The sequence below is a fragment of the Heliangelus exortis genome, chromosome 13 (assembly GCF_036169615.1).
Source record: "Heliangelus exortis chromosome 13, bHelExo1.hap1, whole genome shotgun sequence".
NCBI classification, from domain to species: Eukaryota; Metazoa; Chordata; class Aves; order Apodiformes; family Trochilidae; genus Heliangelus; species Heliangelus exortis.
Window position 1 is genome coordinate 17,425,853 of NC_092434.1, and position 19,643 is coordinate 17,445,495.

Here is a 19,643-nt window from a genome sequence, read left to right on the forward strand (position 1 = left end):
AAGGAAGCAGAGGGCTGGGAGCTGCATGTTGGGAGCTCCCCTTGCTCACACCAGAGGTGACCAAGAACCTTCCTGTGCTGCCTGGGAGCCACCTGACTTTTCTCCAGTGAATCCCAGTTGAGGAAATAAAAAAATTACAGCTTTTCTTTCCATTAATGAACAAAATTGTCAGTTCCAGATGAATGTGACAGCAACTGGGACAGGGATCTGCTCCCCAGGCAACTCTCCTGATGGAGACAACACAGCTGCTGGGCAGTGGTTCCACTTGGAGCTCTGGGTTAGGGAGGGCAAGGATCAGATCAGAGGAATGAGGTCCCTAAATTAAAGACTTTTCAGAAAAGGAAATCCCAGGACCTGTTTTCTTTCTCCTCCCTCATTCTGAGGCACAGGAGAAGCAGTGTTTGCCTCCCTGCAGGAGCAAGGAGGTGTGGTGGGCAGACAGGCAGAAGAAAGCTGTGACATTAACAAAAATTGCAGCCTAGGCCTGGCTTTCCTTGCTTGGTCACATCAGTGGGATAATGCAGCTGTCCTCCCTGGTGCCAAGAGACATCATTCTTAAAGCTGAATAAAAGCTCTCTGAGAAGACAGTGGTAAGAACAAGAGGGAAATGAGAAAAGATGCTTTTTCCTCTCTGCCTTTTGCAGGGAGAGCAAACACTCCCATCAATCAATACAACTCCTTTGCACTTGTCAATAAGGGAAAAAATCAGACACTTAGGGGAACAGGAAAAGAGGACAGAGGCAGCAAGGAGGAGAAAACAGCAACAGGTCACACCAGCCCTCAGTTAATCTGCAAAAGCTGCTTCAACCTTGCTGTATTCCTCCAGTCTTTTCTACCCATGGAAAAGGCAAAGTCTCCTCTTGGTGGATCCCAGAGCCACCTGGCAGGGAAAAGGACATCTCAGGGACACAGGACTGAGTAGAGGAGCATGGGGCACCCTGGTACTGTGGGTCACACACCTGCAGATACCCTGGCACACACAGACAGTCTCCTCAAACCTCCAGGCACAGCTTTGGAGGGGTTTTATTTCTTTCTGCTCAGTGCAACTCATGGAGCAGACTCAGCTCATCCCATGGAGAGAAGAGAGGGGTACAGAGATGCTGTTCACAGGGGGTACTGCAGGTAAGTCCTTCAGTCACTATCCCACACTGAGGGCACCCAGAAAAAAAAATGCATCTCAGATTGCTCAGAAAATGCTCTTTTCCTCTCTGTAGAGCAAGAAGAAAGCCTGACTTGGCAGGAACAGCCATTTGCACCAACACCAAGGTGGCAGCAGGGCCATCTGCATCACAGCACTTTCCTTTCCTGCTCTGAGCAAAGCCTTTTACTTGCCCTGTTGCTGCCCCTGAATTTAATTTCCATCAGTTGGCTCAGTGTGCTGGAACACACCTGATCCAGCACCCCTAGGAGCCTTCCCATCAACAGCTCTTTCTTTTTAAGTGGGGGACCCTGAGCTGCAAACCTGGCTGCAAACAGTCAGAGGAGAGGAGCCAGGGAAATCACAGCTCCCCATCCTGCAGCCACCTCCAAGCAGGAAACCATTGGAAAAGGCTGGGATTAAGGGGCACAAGGGGAGGCAGGGTGCCCAAGTCACCCACCAGCTAGGCAAAAAAACCCAACCAGAACTGATTCTGCTCTCAGATGTCCACATGCAGCTCCCCCCTGGCATCTGACTGCAAATTTTATCACCAAGATTATTCAGTCCTCTCTTCTTGCAATCAAGTAAAGAGCCAGGCAGGCTAAGGCAGCAGTAAAGGGCAAACCTCCAAGCATGGCAGCACACCAGCACCCAGAGAGCTGAGGGCAAGGCAGCCCTGGAGCACATCTCCCCCACTGCAGTGCTGCTCCCATCAGTGCTGAAGAGCCCTTGTTGAAAGAGCTGATGCAGCAGGCACCCAGGACCTGGCTCCTTGAGCATCTGGGATAGCAGCAGCTGCCCTGAGAAGCAGAGATGCTCAACCCTGGGAAGTCAGCAGAGAGGTTTGTGGAGCACCTGTACTGCAGGAAAAGAAACCACCCCTGAAACACCCTCATATAATTGTTCTATTTATTGTTTAGCCAATATAGTGCAGAGATTGCAGTGAAGCAGCCCAGGATTTATTGCCCAGTCCCATAAAACAGGGCACTGAGGCAATGGGAAGGCAGATACACCCTCACCAGGTCCACTGCAGGCTGCCCAGGGACAGGTCAGCCTTGGGTCCAAGCATGCAAAACCCACCCAGGTTCACCTCTGTGGAGATGAAAGCAGATTTTCCATTGTGCAGTCACAGAAAGCTGCCCTGGGAATGCCCTGCTTGGAGTTATTTTTATCCTTCTGGGCACAGAAAGTGGAGAGAAAAGCAGCAAGAAGGAAATCAGCTTCAATTAACCAGCCCCTCAAGTTCAACCCACCACCAAACCTCCCCCCAAACCCTAGTTTCCTGCCTCAGTGATCCTGGTAGAGGGAGAGATTGTAGGAAAGCCCATGCCCTTCCAGAAGCAAAAAAAAAGTTTTCAGAGCTCTAAAAGCACAACAATCAGAGCTAGAGACCTTCCACAAAATAAAGTGAGAACTTGTAAAAATGATCCAGACTCCTCTCTGCTCCAACATCTATGCAAATATTTTATTTTACTGAGGGGGTCCCCTCCCCCCCAGCTGAAACTTCCCCCAGAACCTGGCTCCTCTTGCTCCCTATTTGTGGAATACCTTGCTTTCTCTCTCAAAGAAGTGCTATGGAAATGTTGTATATAAAGAACAAGTAATGGGCTGTTACAAACCAGTCCTTTTGGTTGGAAAACAGCCTCCCAGATACTCACCATCTCTGCCCAGAAGGATGCAGGGATGACAGTCTGATTGGAGAGGTAGAGAGTTTGGGAAACATCTTGGAGAACTTGGATGCTGCCAAAATTGATCTTATTTGGGTGCACATAGACCACTGGTCCTTCTCCAAAACTCACTAAATGGATTTTCTGCTCCAGGAAGCAGGTAGGAAAGATTGAAAACAAACAAACAAACAAACAAAAAAAAAATCAACAGGGTAAGTTTAAAAAGGTTACACAGCTCTAGGGTACCCCCAGACTGGGGGATATTTATACAGATATTTATACAGCTGTTTGAAGCTTTCAGTGTTGCAACATTGATGCAGAAAGCCTGGAGCAAGTGTGGGATCTGGAGTGATCCAATTGGAAAGCCACGAGCTCTTTATCCAGGGGATAAAGAGTCCCAGTTCCCCAGGTTGGCTTTTTTTTTTTTTTTTTCCCCTCCACACTTGCATTCATTAACTCTCCTTCCTCTACACCCCATGCCTCCTCCCAGCCCTTTCCCTGCTCACTCTTGTCCCAAAACACTCTCCCAGATTCCTGCTGCTGCACAGCCATGCTTCAACCCTCCCAGAGGTAAAAACCTGTGAAAACCAGTCCATCAGAAGCAAAGCAGGCTGTGCAGAGCAGGGATCATGTTAGCCTCTGATTTGTGCTTCTGTGTATTCCTGTCTTTATATGAATAACAAGCATGAATAATTAATTGCATCATTGGAGCAGTAGTTTTTCTTTTGACAGCCTGAGACCTCAAAGTTTTGTTCTGGCAGGACTGGCACAGACTGTTGCAGGAGGAATTGAAGTCCCTTTGTGCTAAATGCCTTTCTCACATAATTAAAAAAAAACCACATATATATGAGAATTATATTGAGTCTTGCTGGATTCCACCAGTTCCAAACACCCCAACTCCTAAACAGGATCTGAATGCCTGAATCTCCCAACACTGACAAGCTGCTCTTTGATTCACAGAGCATGATTTAACCACAAAAGAAGCCACCCTGCAGGATGTAAAACCTTTAATGAAGTCTGGCTGAAGGAAATGGCATTGACAGCTGTCAGAATCACTGGTCCAACTCAGGCAGAAGGAGCAGCAGCCAGAAATGCACATTCCTTGAGAAGACACTTGGCAAGAGCAAGCCAAAAATCATGTAACCAAGGCTGGTATCCCAAAAGGAAGGAACTGAAGTCGTGCATGAAGATGGAGCTTTTATCCCTCTGGGAAAAGGAATGATGGAGAGCTGCAGCCTGGGTGATGCTGCCCAAAGCCCCTGGGAAGAAGGAGCTGGAGGGCAGGGCTGTACCCTGCCTGCTGGCTTTGCTTCCAGGTGCCAGTGGGGCAGGGCAGGTAAAAGCCTTTCAAGAGGGGCAGAAAAGCAGCTGGAGGGTGCCCTTGGGGGGTTGGCTTCAATTGGAGTGGGTACAAACATGATGCATGCTCACCAAGAGCTTGAAAAACCCCAACCCTTCACCTAGAGTCTTCTTAAAAGGGACAAAAAACCCCTGCTTGCCAGCATTGCAGCAAATGTCCCCAGGGAGAAGGTGTGAAAGGAGGTGGGGACTGTGCCAGCAGCAGCACTGCCACACATGCACACCCCAGCAGCTCTGCCCAGGGACAGGCAGTGTCCCATCCCATCCCATCCCATCCCATCCCATCCCATCCCTGAGGAATGCAGAGCATCTCCTCCTGGCTGCCAGCTGTGGTTTGAGCAACTTGAGAGCAAGCACCAGCCAAGCCTGTGGCACATCAGCAACCCTGGGGGCAGGGGTTCTTAGCTCCTTAAAGCAGAAGATGCCAGAATCCAAGCTGAAGCCACCCTGCAGTCACCTGCAACCAAAAATACAACAACAGCCCCATGGAGGGACCCTACACAGGATGGAGTAAAGAGTTGTGTGATGCTGCACCTCAGGATCAGTGCCAAACAACCTCAGCCAACAATATTTTGCTTTATTGGACTACTCTGCAGTGATTCCCCCAAAGTCAAGTTGGTCTCCTCTGATCCCTGGGGTTAGGAGGCACCCCCAGTACAAGGAACTGGTGAACTCTGCTGGCCCAGAAAACTTTGGAGGAGTCACCTACTAGGGAACTCCTGAAACTGCATCTAGACTGTAAGGCAGCCCTGTAGAGAATCCCAGAGTGGTTTGGGTTGGAAGGGACCTTAAAGCTCATCCTATTCCAACCCCAACATGGGCAGGGACACCTCCCACCAGCCCAGGTTGCTCCAAGCCCCATCCAACCTGGACTTGGACACTGCCAGGGATGGGGCAGCCACAGCTTCCATGGGCAGCCTGGGCCAGGGGCTCAGCACCCTCAAATTAAAGAATTTCTTCCTCATGTCCAACCTCAATCTCCCCTTTCTCTCCAAGTTTTAACCCATTTCCCTTGTCCTCTCCCTACCCCCCCGTGTCCAAAGCCCTCCCCCAGCTTTCTTGGAGCCCCTTCAGATATTGGAAGGTTGCTCTGAGCTCACCTGGGAGCCCTTCCCCAGCCTGCCAAGGTCCTTCTGGATGGCTCAAGAAAACATGAAGATCCTCACCCAACAGGTTCTCAAACCTCACAGCTCTGCTGTTCATGTTCCCTGTGAGGTTTCACCTCCCAAAGATCAGCTTAATGGGCACACAGGGACACTTGATCCCAAGCCAGATGTTTCTTTAGAGCCAGGAAGAATTCCCCAAATTGGCAAAAAATTGACATATTCACCTCCAAATAATAAACATTGAGTCTGAAACTATGGATTGATAACCCAAGGGTAAAAGCTTTAGAAGAAATTTGTAGCTGAAAAACATTGACAGTGAACCAAGTGGTGAAAGAACTTTTTTAGTGAGGAGAAACCCTCCCCTTCAAGGGAAAACAGCCTTTATGTTTATGAGCAACTTTTTTTGTGAACCCTGAGACCTCCCTGCAAATCCTGACCTTCCTGTTGACTGCTTTACATGCACACCCACAAATGTCTGGGTTGAGATGTTTGGGGGCCTCCAGGGGATTTAGCAACATCATTGCCATTCATTTTAATAAAAGTTTAAATCTCTCTGCCTTCTTTTAAAATGTCAGCCTTCCTTTCTCCTAGAAAAATCTTACAGTTCCCAGGAATCCTCTGGCATCCTCTGGCATGCTTGGAGATGACAAGCATTTTAAAAGAACTGCTTCAAAAGTTAATATTATTTCAAATTAAAGTTTAATTAACTAAAAATGTTCTAGATTTCAGCTGGATGAAGCCAGAACACTCCAGACAATATTTCCTCACCTACATTTTGTTGTCATTGCTGTTGTTGTCTATGCCTGAATGCAAAAATCACCTTTTAGGAAGCTTTAGTCCAGGAGTGATTTGTCTCTTCCATTCCCAAGCTTGGTAGAAAAAAAAAAAAATCCTCTGTGCTCCAGATGGAAGTGGTGCAGACCTGTGTGCCTTTGGCTGGGTCTTTTGGCAAAGAAATTTGATGGATATTTCCCAGATATGATGGGCCTGGCTTTCAGAAAAGCTTCAGCATTGCAAAGACATCACCTCAGTGTGGTTTCTAACCTTGTGTTTGCTTTCAGCAGGATTCAGGAGTTCCCCTCATGCTTCTGAGCAAAAGCCCCAGTGAAGCAGCAGTTATTGTTCTTCTAAAAACACAGCAGAGTACAAGACCCAGGGATTGTGTGGGATTTCATACTGGGCTTGTTGTCCTGCCTCACATATCCATGAGGAAGAGCTGTGTCAGGCTCTCAGATGGAGACAGCACCATCCTCCCCCTTCTCTCAGCATCGCCGTTGCTTATGCCATGAATCCCTCCTTCCCTTGCCCATTCCAGCCATATATCACAAGTTCTCCTTTTCCCAGGAAGAATTCCTGGGATCAGTGACCCTGTTAAGACTTTCCACCCCAGCAAGATGAGGAGCACAAAGGGCCACGTTCCTGAGGACTCACCAGGGGATCACCTTCACTGCCAAACACGGCGATGTGAGCGACAGCGTGGTGCTCTCCTGTCTTCTGGGCTGCCAGTGTCAAGGGGACCTCCACTGAGCTGTGAGGCTGGATGATCCCACATGGCACAGGGCTGGAAAACCACACAGCAACATCCTTTGGGCCTTCCTATAAGAGATCAAACCCACATTCAGAGTGGCCTCTGAGGAAACGTGAGGTTTAAAAGAAACAGAACAGCGGAACAGAAACCAGTAAGGCCTGATACAATTTTGTGGGTTTTTTTTTTTTTTTTCCCTAATAAACCCCTCTAATATTTGGGGTGGATGCAATGGCAAACCTGAGGGAGCACCCTGTAGCAGCCAGGAAGGTCAGTGTTGTTCACCAGGGTCAGCATCTGCTGGTAAGGGTGTTTGAGAAAGCACCGGCCGAACGTCACGACGGGGTTGGGCACTTGGAGCTTGGGGACCACACACCTGGGGAAAAAGGGGAGCAGAAAGGAATGGGAGATACCCAGAGAGTGCAGAATTTGTTTTGTCCCCAAACAGTGTGAAATAGAGCATAAGACATTTGTCACTGTCAAACAGACACTGAACACCCCTACAGCAATAAATCACCTTGAACTTCTTTTTACACATCAGTCCCTTGGAAGGGAGGGACAAGCCCTGAGACTCAGCACCACCCTGGCTGCCAAGTGCCCAGGCAGAGCCCAGTGTCACATCCCATGGGACATTTGCTCCAGGAGGCTCCCAGGGACCTCCCAATGGTTCCTGCAAAGTATGAGCTCTGGAGGAGCCTTCCCAGGACTCAGGGAACACCAGACTCCAGTGTCTCAGGAACAACCAACTCCCTCCTCTCCCATTCTGCTGCTGCCCTGCCTGCAAACTCAGCCACTTGTGCCACCAAGGCCATCCTGTCCCCATCCCTGGAGCTACCTTAGAACTTCACCCCCTAGGTCCATACACTTTCTGTTCCTCTTTGCACTTGTTTGACAAAATTGCAGCCCAGGAACTGCCTGGATGACTCTGGGAAAGGGGAACTGCATCCCTCTTATAATTAAACTGACACCCACTGTGGCACAACAGGATGGCAGCCAGGACAACTTTTGGCTTCAGTCTGAGAACATTAATTAATGCTCCAAAAAACCAGAGAAACCTGAGTTCACTTTCCACATCAGGGATGATTTTTCCCCTCACTGGTGCCACCACAAGCCCCTTCCCTGTTTGTACTTCCCTTCCTGAGCTGAACCAGAAGCTGCCTCCCAGGCAATCCTGCATTTTGGTGGCAGCTCAGCACAAGTCCACCACTGGCAGGAAGGAGAGGTGGCCCTTTGGAAATCTGTTACACCTCAAGCACCAAAACCCAAGAATGAATAAAATTACTGTTCCCTTTAGAAAAAAAACAAAACAAAACAAGCCAATTGTCAATATAATTATTTCCCACTCCTGCCCCCAGGTGCTCCTCAAGGTGGGCTGCTGGTACAGCAGTGTTCTGCTCACATCTAGCTGGGCAGAACCAGATCCTTCAGCTGGTTCTCACTGGGAGCTGGAGGCAGCAAGCAGTGTGCTGGTGGTGGCTGTACCTGGCTGTGATGAGCAGTGCCAACACCTCCTTCCCAACCCCATCCACATCCACAACCAGAGCCAGCTGGTACTGCTTCACAGTGTTGGAACACAGGGTGACCTGGGAGAAAAAAAGAGCAGCAAATACTTCACCAGTCCCAAAACCACAGAAATCATAGGATTATTCTGGCAGGAAAAGACCTGTAAGGTCATCAAGTCCAGCCCTTAACCCAGCTCTGCTGAGGCCACCAGGAAGCCATGTCCCTCAGCACCACATCTGCAGGGCTTTTGACTACTTCTCCTCCAGTTCTCATTCCACAGTAAGGAAAGGGAGTGTTCTGCCCTAATTCTCCAGCTGGTCCACATGCAGAGCAGTTTCTGGGGGGTAATAGAAGTCTCCTGACAGTATCAACTTTGTTAAACACACCAGAGCAGGTGGAAGTTCAATTAAAGCACAATTAAACTAATGCTCTACTCACTACTGTATTAAAATTAAGGGATCAGTTTTTAATCTTGGCCACAACAGCACAAATCCAGAGGAAATCTACTGACTTGAAAAGAACAAGTTCAGCTTTCCAGTTGAAAGCTGAGGCCCAGCAGATGCTGTGTGGTTCATGGCTGTCAGAGCTTTCCCAATCCCCACTGGAGATCAGGGCAGTGAATACATCTCCTGCTCAACAGGAGATAGAAAAATAAAACTGGGGAAAAAAAGCAAACTGCTTTATACAACAACATCCCTCTCTTTTTAACAGCCTCATCCTTCCTCTACCCACTTTAAATCAAATAAATCACTTTAAGCAGCTCTCAAAAGCACTTGAGTGGCTTCTGTACAGTAGAAGACCTTCAGCTTATACTTTTGGAAACAAAAGGTGCTCCTTCAGAATCATCCCAGAATAAAACAGCTGACAAAAGCCTAACACTGCTGCAGAGATCTCCCTGGTGTTCCTGCAGCCCTCCCAGGCAGCAGCAAAGCTTCAGGTCAGCTCCCTGATCCCCAGACCTGGATATCCAGAGTCCCGTGGTCACGGATGGTCCCTCTGCATGGAGTGATGGTGAATTCCCTTGGCTCAGCACGCCCTGGAGCTCTCTTTCTCCAGGAAGGGCCCGTGTGGTCTGCCAGCTGAACAGAACTGGGAATGCTGGCTTTTCCTGAGCCATCTCCAGGAATCCGGAGGCTGAAGGTCATGGGCACCAAGGAGGTGTTGGTCAGGCAACAGGACAAGGTGTGAGGAAAGCCTGGGGGAGTGACACAGGGAAGGGAGGCTCCTATTATCCCAAAATTCCTGGTGTGAACATCCTGCTAGGAGAAAACTGTGCTTGGTGTTTTGCTCCAAAGCAAATCCAGGTCACTGAGGAGCTAAGCAAGGAAAGGAGCATCACTTCAGTTCCCTTTTATGCTGACTACAGAGATTGCCTCCTTCGCAATGGTGATGGCAAACAGCACAAGTTTTCCCTCTCTTGAACCCAGGAGCTCTCTCAGGTGCCCCCAAACCAGCACCAATTATTTGTCACTTATGAGTGTGCATCCAGACACATCATTTGTTCTGAAAATCCATGAATATTCCCACATTTCTCAATCTAAAAGCAGTGCACTGCCATCAAAGAGAAGCTGCAGGAACAGGAAGGGTGGATGAAATCAGGAACTCCAGCACAATGCAAAGAACTCTGCTGCTGGCTCTGTGGCCAGGATCATAATCTGGGATCAATGGTCTGGATTGGAAAGGACCTTTAAAGGTCACCAATTCCAACCTCCCTGTGTAAGCAGGGACAGGGTCCTTTAAGGCACCTCCTTTTGGAGTAACCAGACTGAGCAAGTGACAATTTGCAGCCCCCTTCCCAGAAGGCAAACCTGATTCCTCCTTAGCATCCCCCTGACAAATGGGGACATCCCACCCATGCTGCATGTTGGCCCTGGTTACCACCCCAAAAGGTTTCCACCCCTTGAGCTTGGATCCCAGCTTTCCATCATGCACCAGTGACACAACTGGAATCACTGGGGATGCCCTGGAATCCTTAGGGATGCCCTGGAATCCTTAGGGATGCCCTGGAATCCTTAGGGATGCCCTAGAATCCTTAGGGATGCCCTGGAATCCTTAGGGATGTCCTGCAGAGACAGGGCATCAGCCCACAACCTGGAGTGGCCATCTGGCTTGGCTGGGCAGCTCTGGGAGGAGGAGACACCTCCCACAGTCTCCTTACCACGTGTTATTTGAACAGAAATGAGGAGAAGAACCAACTGCAGACCCAGCAGCTCCATGCCCACCAACAGTGTCTGCCACCACCTTTCTGGAGGCAGAAAGTGCCCAAAAAGGACAACTTCCCAACCTCAAAGGAGGCTGTGATCTCCAGGTACAACAGTTTGCAGCACAGCCAGAAGAGGCAAACCCACAAAAGCTGCCTTCAGCTGAAGAGCCCTTAATAATGAAAGCAGATTAAGGAGGATGAATCTCCTCTCACATCACTGTGTTTCTTCCTGGTTGGTTGCTTCTTGGTTTATTTATTCAAAAGGAAGCTACCAAGTGGCAGAGCAGTGATGGAGGGAGAGGAGAAAGCAGCTCAGGAAAGGTAATGAGTTTTTTTTAGAGTCCATGAACAACATGGAGGCATCCTGGGTGCAGAATGATCATGGCCCTTCAATCAGTCAGCAACCAATTTCACATTTCAGCTTCAGATCATGGCAGTGTAAAGCCTTTAGTGAGAGGGAGACAGAGAACCAGAACCTGCCACTTCAATGGAGAGGTTCTGGCTGCTCAGCCCACATCTCTGAGGACAGCAGTGCCTGATGCAGCTACTGCTTGGACATATTAACCAGGAGGTGCCCTCCCAGCAGTAATTAACACCTCCCACTAAAGCTCAGGAGGGTAAAAGAGTGTCCTTGCCTTGCAACAAGAACATTTCCCCAGGCTAGCACATGGCTTGCAGCTCCCTTCTGCTGCTGTCCCATCCCTTGGGCCCTTTTGGGACAAAGACTCTGAGAGTCCCTGAGCAGCCCTGGTTGTGACACCCTGAGCACAGGACCACAGATGCTCTTGGAGTTATTTTGCTCTGGTCATGCACAGGGCACACTCACCAAAGGAGACATCCCCAAAGTGGAGGGCAGGCACGTTGAAATGGAAAGTGGGTCCAATGACACAGCCCCTGCAAGGACAAAGGCACTGCCTTGATTAAGGAGCACTGCAAAGCCCTGAGGAAAAAAAACCAAAAAAAGCCTTTTTCTAGAGGAAAGCTGCTCCCAGAAGCACACTGGATGCCAAAGAAAGCCCCCCCACACCCTGTGCCAGCATGGCAGCCACGTGGAGAGGAGGCAGGCAAGGCAAGGTGGGCAGGAGCTGACAGCTCAGGGCACCACACCAAGCAGGGGGCCAAGGGGGAGCCCCCCAAGCTGCTGTTGGCCCCATGAAGGACCCTGAACAAGTGATGGATCCGTGGCTCAGTTTCCTCATCCCCATCCCAGAATGTCCACACAAGAAGGGGACTCTTCGTAGCCTTCCAGTTGCAGGTTGACTGCTTTGGGGTTTCTTAGCTGGAACTGGGGTGTTCATGGAGTACATGAACATCTTTTCCTCAGAAGATTTTGATCCAAGCAAGCATTGGGTCTGCAGGATTTTGAGGTGGGAATCCACTGACCCCAAGAGCAGCAACAGTTCCACAAGTGGACAGTTGAATCTTGCAGGAAAAGTCTCAGCCCATAGAATCATAGAATGGGCTGGGTTGGAAGGGACCTCAGAGCTCATCAAGTCCAACCCTTGCTCCACTCCCCCCGTGGTTCCCAGCCCATGGCACTGAGTGCCACATCCAGGCTCTTTTGAAATATCTCCAGGGATGGAGAATCCACCCCTTCCCTGGGCAGCCCATTCCAATGCCTGAGCACCCTCTCTGCAAAGAATTCTTTCCTAATATCCAAACTAAACCTCCCCTGGCAGAGCTGAAGCTCTGCCAGGGGAGGTTTAGGTTGGATATTAGGAAAGAATTCTTTAGTCCATGCCCTCTTGTCCCACTGATATCTGCCCAACCCCCCCTGGCTCCAACCTCCTTTCAGGGAGTTGGAGAGAGTGATGAGGTCTCCCCTGAGCCTCCTCTTCTCCAGCCTCAACACCCCCAGCTCCCTCAGCCTCTCTTCATAGGATCTGTGCTCAAGTCCCTTCACCAGCCTTGTTGCCTCCTTTGGACCTGCTCTAGGACCTCAATCTCCTTCCTGAACTGCATCACCAAGTGCACCCCATCTTAAACCCCCACACCTCCTCACCAGGCTCCAAACTCCAAATCTCAGCAACACCCACTAAGATGAGCACTTGGAGCTGCACAACATTCATTTCTTTCTTTGATGGTTGAGGCCAACCCATGCCAGCTCTGTCTCTTTATTCCCAGGACTGCCACCAGCTCTGCTTGGCCTGGGAAGAGAGCCCAGCATCCCCCAGGAGGGACCTGTGTTCACCTCTGGGGTCCCATTGCCAGCATCCTAAATACCAAAGAACCAAGAATTCAGAACCTTGCAACCTTGGTTTCCAAGTTAATCACCTCAGGTTTGGGCATCTTCTGGCTGCAGAGTCACAAAGAACTCAGAAAAAAAAAATTCAGGAGTGTCAACCCACTCCTAATTCTCAAATCTTAATCAGCTCAAAGCTTAATCAGCTCCTGAGAATGTCAAATCCCTGCTGCTGCTCACCTTCCTTCTCCATGAACCTCACCTAAGCAGACCCAGCTTCCCAAGCCCTGACAGCTTAATTTGGAGGGAGCAGAGGGAGCAGATGTGCTTCCCAGCACAGCACTTGCCAGGAAACAATGGAAAACTACCTCCAAAGCAACCACAACTGTGGCTGATGCTGGGATACTGCCAAGGATGGGCTTTGGCAGGCAAGTGGGGAAATGACTGTGCTGCTGCTGAGTGCCCTGTATCAGTGCTGAAGTTAAACCTGAATGATGGCCTAGAAGGTCCAGGCAAGGAGCCAGCCCAGAGCTCTCTGCACCACAGCTGATAAGAAACAGGGGAAAAAAGCAGTGTTTCAGGCAACAACTGTGTCTTACAGTAGCATTAATGAATGCACTTGTGAAGGGAACCCAGCATCCTTGCAAAGCAGGAAGGTGGGAGAGGTCCCACTTGGACACTCATCCCCATTCCTCCTTCTGTAGCCCAGTGCCCCACCAGCTCCTCCACCTCCATTTAAGAGAACTGGGAATTCTCCTCCATGGAGGACAAAAAATCCAGTGCTCAAAGCCACCCAAAGAGTGGGGTTCAGCTTGACCTGGTGGGTGGACACCTCAAATGAGTCTGAAAATAAACAGGCTGAGTTGGGGGCTGGAGAATGAGAGATAAGGGCTGGATGGGGACTCTGCAAACAAAAGCAAGACAGAAATCAAGGAGATGGCCAAGAGGGGACTGCAGTGGCAAAGGAAGTTGAGGGAGAAATGAGGGGAGCAGATGGGGATGCTGGGGCACCACCACCTGGCTTCACTGAGCCACCAGCCAGAAATGCACAAAAAGGGGGAAGATATAAATAAGAAAGGACCAGCAAACCTCTCTCCCTGAGACACAGAGTCTGCAGGGCTCAGGGCAGAATCAGAGCTGGTGGGCTCTGGGAGTCAGGGCAAAAGTGGGGAAACCAGGACCATTTCAGTTGGTTGAGGGAGCAGCCAAAAGAGAAGAGGCTCTTGTCCTCCCCATGGCTGGGGGCACTGCCCAAGCAATCTGCTGATCCACCTGTGATCAGCACATCTTCATGACTGAAACCTGCCCTTGTTCAAGGAGAAAGCTGCTTATGCAATACCATCCCATGACCAATCTGGGGGAGGGACAGAGAATAAATTATTGGATTGTGAAATGTTCCCTCTTGATTTCCAAAAAAAGCAGCACTTTCCCTCCAAACACAAAGCCAATGTAATTGTTTCTCTGCTGAGGTCAGAGCCACTCATCACTCTCTCTTTGCTAAGTAATAACCTTTTTGTTCTTTTTTATCCATTTTCCTCATCTTGGTAAAACTGACTGCGTGTTCATTACTTTACTGCCTCAACCCAGAAGCTCCAACAGCAGCAGCCCAGAAGCTCCAGAGCTTTCCTGTATCCCATGGCTAAGATCAGCTGGGACCAGTTTATCTGCTGCTGTGTGCACTGAGCTTTCCCTGTCCTATCACCAACCCTTTTTTTATTTCTTTTCCCCCCTCCTCTCCCCTTTGCTCAGAGAGGATGTCTGGCAATGGCACCAGCTCAGGGGGCAGTGCTGCAGAGTTCCCTGGCTCCTGCATCAGCATTTTTCTGGCTGCAGGAAGGAGGTTCCAGAGCACACCCTGCAGCAGGAGGACAGCTTGTCCCAACACATCAGCATGAGAGGTGATGCTGAAGCTGCTGCTCCTCCCTGTTTTGTAGGGAGTCTTAACAGGGTTTTAACAACATTGCTTCAGGCTGGCCCATTCCTCAACCAGCTCTGAAGCCAGTTTGGTCTTGAAGTGTGTCCAGGTGAGGCATCCCAGAGCATCCACTGCCCAAAGCTGATACCATCACACCATCTGCCATGGTCCAAGGTGAGCCAGCTACCCACTCCAGCTCCTGGCTACCTGAACTGGGCAACACCTTTCCTGTGCAGGCTAAAGTTAACATTTTTCCAGCCTGTTTAGGCACTCACAGCCTCAAGGTCCTCACTCAGAGGTGTCAAAGGCTCCCAAAAAGGAACTGCTGCTACCAGACTTGTGTGCAAAGAGAATCCTGGAAAGTCACAGAGCCAGCAGAGTGGAACTGGGCACGGGAGGCAAAGTCCCCTCACAACTGGGCTTCATTTGTTGCAAGGTTTGAACTGGAGACAAGGTTAAAAAGCTCTGATCCTGAGACCTCAGACAACACCTTTTTGTCTCTGTTTCACCATGAAATGATGCTGTTGGGAGACCTTTATCCAGAGATGCCTCAGATGTACCCACCAAGCTCCTCCAACCCTCCTCACCTGATAGTCAAGGTCACAGGCTCAGGTGATCCAATCACCCTGAACTTGAATTCTTCTGTGAACTGCCCCAAGATGGTGGGAGTGAAGGAGATCTGGATGGCTTGGAGCTCATCTGGCATAATGAAGCCTTCCTGGGGGAGGAACATGAAGCAGGAGCCCAGAGCTGTAGCTGGAGGGACCAAGTTGAAGAGAGCAGCAATGGCTCCTTTGTTACACAGGATTGCCTGCAGCAGAGGGAAGGCAAAATGAAAATAAATAAGGAATGTTCCTTTCTTACAGAAGACTGGCTTGGTTTCTAATTAAACAAAGAGCATCTGTCAAAGGCAGATGATACATGCCCCTGCTTGGCAGAAGCCAAACAAAATACAACAGGATGAGGTCTGCCTTTGGGTTTTTTTCCATGCAGAGCAGGGATAACTTCATTTAAACAGAGTCACTCTGGGTTTATTACACTGACACAAAGCTTTCCACCTGGCCTTGCAGGACCTGCTCAGCATCATCAAGCTGATCCAGATTTAAAAGCAACAAGGGGCAGTTGCAGCATCACCAGGGAATCCTAAACTCCTCCTGCTCCAGATGACTCTGGTCCTACCAAGGGCAGAACAAATTCAGCTTCCACTGCAGCCAACAACTTCACTGCATGCAGCAGAAGAGACCTCAGCCCAGCCCCACAGCCAGCTTGAGAAGCACTCCCCAACTCTGCTCCACTATCTAATTTAGGTTTAATTTTTCCTTAATCTGCTGGGTTTAGTCTGTGCTCCACCAGATATGTCAAGAAAGGATGAGCAGGAACTTCACAGCAGCTCCAACTATTCCAATTCCTCTCTCCTAAATATCCACAGCCACCATCAAAGAGTTGAACATTATTAGAATAAACTGCAGCTTTGGAACCAGGCTTTGGATGGCTGAATGCTTCAGAGAAGCTATTGCCTCAAAACCACAGCACTTCTGGAGGTTCAGCTCTCTCTGTTCATCAACAAATGCCCAGAGCTGCCTGGGGACACCAGCACACTGCTCCCCACCACCAAACCAAAGCAAAGGTTTCAACTTTGTGGTTGCTGCAGGGTGAAATCCTGACATTTCCATGGACTTCTCTGCTTTGGATTTCTTTTCCCTAATTTTTAGCCTTGCAAAACCTGTCAGAAAAACTGAGACAGAAGCATAGAAACCCCTCTTGGTTTCCAGTTTTGCAGCTGCTGTTGAAAATATTCACTATTCCAACCCCACCATGGTGACTTCTGCTCTTCCCTTTCACATGTTTTACACCTTGGTTACAAACTGCATTTAGGGATCCTCTGCTGAACTGAGGTTTTGCTTCAGCCCAGTTGCTTAGGACAGCACTAAGACTATCACCTACTTATTCACATTTTCTCAAGTAATGAAAATAATAAATTGATACAGAGACAATCAATAAAGTATCAGCATTAAAAATGCACAGAGTGCAAAGTATTTTGGTGAGAAAACACCTTAATGTGTCCTTCCCTGCCACAATCAAGCTTTTGAAAGTGTCTGGCATGATGTATTACCTCATTTTCTACCTCTTTCATTTTTTTTTTTTTTTTTTTTTTCAGAAAACTTGACACAACTGGGGGCAGGCAAATATGTACAGAGTTTTGGTTTTTTTTTTTTCCAGAAAACTTGACACAACTGGGGGCAGGCAAATATGTACAGAGTTCTTCTGCTTCATTTCCAGAAATGCTTTTGCTCTTTTTTTAAAGTTGTGGTAAGTGGTAAGAGACAGGTTGGCAAGAAGAAGCACTCCCAAATTCCACTCCCAAATTCTTTGCAAGGAACAGCTCTGAGCCAGGAGGCCAGGCAGCTTTCCTCCAGCTCCCAGGAATCAGTAGGATGCTCTTAACTGAACACTGTTTGCATGGGACTCCAGTTCAAGCTCAGCAAGATTCTTCCAGCTGCTTTATAAGAGCCAGGGTACAGAGGTGGATTGCATGGAAGGCCAAAACAAAAGCCTTTAACACATCTTTTTGAATCAGTGTTGCTTTCATGCATCAAAGGTTTGGGTGTTCTGCATGCAGCCTCCCAGCTGCTCTCACAAAAAGCAAGGTTTAGGGCTTCATGAGCAACATTTCCACCTTTCAAACCCCATCAAAAGGGTCCAGATTCTGTGAAACCCCCAAGTTTGTTTAGCATCTCAAATATTCCCTACTCACAACTGTCTGAATTGCAAGAAATCCTACAGGGAGCCATCAGGATCCATCCCAGTCCCTGGGAACCCCTTCTGCTCACCTCATAGCTGTGGTCTGCTCCAAGAAAAACCTTCCCAATGTCCAGCTGCTCAAAGTTGAAACGGAGCTGAGGGCCAACACCTTCCCCTGTGATCCTCAGGGACAGCCTTGACTCACAGCCTGGGGAGAGAATTCCAGTTCAGGACAAGAATTCCCACTTATCCTGGATTTTCCAGGCTGCCTCAATGCTAGTTCCTGACTCTGGGCTGGATGAGAACAGCTCTAGATGGTCCAGGAGGTGACACAGGACCCTTCCCTCAGGAAATATGCTTTTGGGATGGTCTCAACTTCTAACCACCTCCTTGGGCAGGTTTCTAACTGAGTGATCAGTTTGTGCTCTGAAAAACCAATGAGTGAGCTCTGAATTTCTTCCCCTGGTGCTTAGATGAGCTTCCAAATCCATGCAGTGAAGCAGAAGATAAAAACATCCAGGGTGATGCAATCAAAGGTGACCCTGAGCCCAAAGAGGGTGAAGCCCCCTGCTCCTGGTGACACAGACACACACCTGAGTGCCACCCAGAGCATTTCAGCCACCTCCTGTGCCCAACACACACACAGCTCTGTCCCAGGGGGTTCCAGGCCTCACCTCCCATGGCAGCACCCAAATACCACAGGGCTTGATGAGCTCCAGAGGACAGGAACACTTCATAGAATCATAGAATGGGCTGGGTTGGAAGGGAGCTCAGAGCTCATCAAGTCCAACCCTTGATCCACTCCCCCCGTGGTTCCCAGCCCATGGCACTGAGTGCCACATCCAGGCTCTTTTGAAATATCTCCAGGGATGGAGAATCCACCCCTTCCCTGGGCAGCCCATTCCAATGCCTGATCACCCTCTCCAGCAAGAAATTCTTTCTAATGTCCAACCTAAACCTCCCCTGGCACAACTTGAGACCTCTTGTGCCCTCTTGTCTTGCTGAGAGTTGCCTGGGAAAAGAGCCCAACCCCCCCCTGGCTCCAACCTCCTTTCAGGGAGTTGGAGAGAGTGATGAGGTCTCCCCTGAGCCTCCTCTTCTCCAGCCTCAACACCCCCAGCTCCCTCAGCCCTTCCTCACAGGACTTGTGCTGGATCCCTTCCCAGCCTCCTTGCTCTTCTCTGGACCTGCTCCAGCACCTCAATCTCCTTCCTGAGCTGAGGGGCCCAGAACTGGACACAGGACTCAAGCTGTGGCCTCCCCAGGGCTGAGCACAGGGGCAGAATCCCTTCCCTGGACCTGCTGGCCACGCTGTTCCTGAGCCAGCCCAGGATGCCATTGGCCTTCTTGGCTACCTGGGCAATTCCCACCAAGGAGAGAAACACCTACCCATTCCCACCAGGATCCCAGAGCTCAGCTTTGCTGTCACCTTATCAGAGAATCCCAGACTGGTTTGGGTTGGAAGGGACATTCAAGATCATCCAGTTCCAACCCTTCTGCTATGGACAGGGACACCTCCCCCTAGACCAGGTTGTTCCAAGCCCCATCCAAGCTGTCCTCCAACACTTCCAGGGATGGGACAACCTAGGTCAGCATCTCACCACCCTCACACTGATGAATTTCTTCCCCAGTTTACCCTCTTTTTTATTTTAAAACCATTACCCCCTGGTCCTGTCCTGTCTTGTCCTGTCCTGTCTTTTCTTGTCCTGTCCTATCCTATCCTATCCTGTCCTATCCTGTCCCAGCTCAACTCCAGATGCTCATTTCAGTCCATAAAGCTGATGAGATGACCTTGTGCAGAATCTTTCAGCCTGGAGGCTGCTCTGAACCACCAGAGCTTGAGTTTCAGCTTGGGCCTCCCTCCCATCCTCTCCTACTCCTCCTGGGAAGTGAGCAGCACAAGGAGGAGAGCCCCAAAAGTTGTAGATAATCTTCACTGCAGTTTTCTACAAAAACATTCCTCTTTCCTTCAAGCTCCTTTTTGTGCAACACTCACAACTCAAGAGTAGGGACTGCAGGTTGCTTTTAATAGAAGTCTCCTCCCTAGTTATTTGACAATGTCCAAAATGATTTCTGACTGCAAAGAGCAGCCCAGGTGTGAGCACACAGTGAGGAGATCACCACCTGATAAAAGCCAACTCCTCTGGAACAGCCTTTTCAGTGAGTGCTGATTTGTAGATCTTGCCATGGGATTGGCCAAAGGCAGGAAGGAAAAGCTTAGGGAGCTTCTGTTTAATTCAACATTTTTTAAGTGGATTCAGCCAAAGCCCAGCTGAGAGCAGAGCTGAGAGTGAGGTTGCAGA

General features: G+C 49.4%; 1 protein-coding gene across 1 annotated transcript in view; it reads right to left on the reverse strand.

The window, feature by feature from the left end:
* HYDIN (HYDIN axonemal central pair apparatus protein) overlaps window positions 1-19,643 on the reverse strand; it is a 164,802-nt gene that overhangs the window by 83,047 nt on the left and 62,112 nt on the right. The window contains exons 12-19 of the mRNA XM_071757067.1: window positions 17,430-17,548; window positions 15,186-15,409; window positions 11,328-11,395; window positions 9,258-9,493; window positions 8,278-8,378; window positions 7,036-7,171; window positions 6,702-6,866; window positions 2,797-2,949 (exon numbers count right to left, since the gene is read on the reverse strand). Of these exons, the coding sequence (XP_071613168.1) occupies window positions 2,797-2,949; window positions 6,702-6,866; window positions 7,036-7,171; window positions 8,278-8,378; window positions 9,258-9,493; window positions 11,328-11,395; window positions 15,186-15,409; window positions 17,430-17,548 (1,202 nt within the window). The remainder of the gene's footprint in view (window positions 1-2,796; window positions 2,950-6,701; window positions 6,867-7,035; window positions 7,172-8,277; window positions 8,379-9,257; window positions 9,494-11,327; window positions 11,396-15,185; window positions 15,410-17,429; window positions 17,549-19,643) is intronic.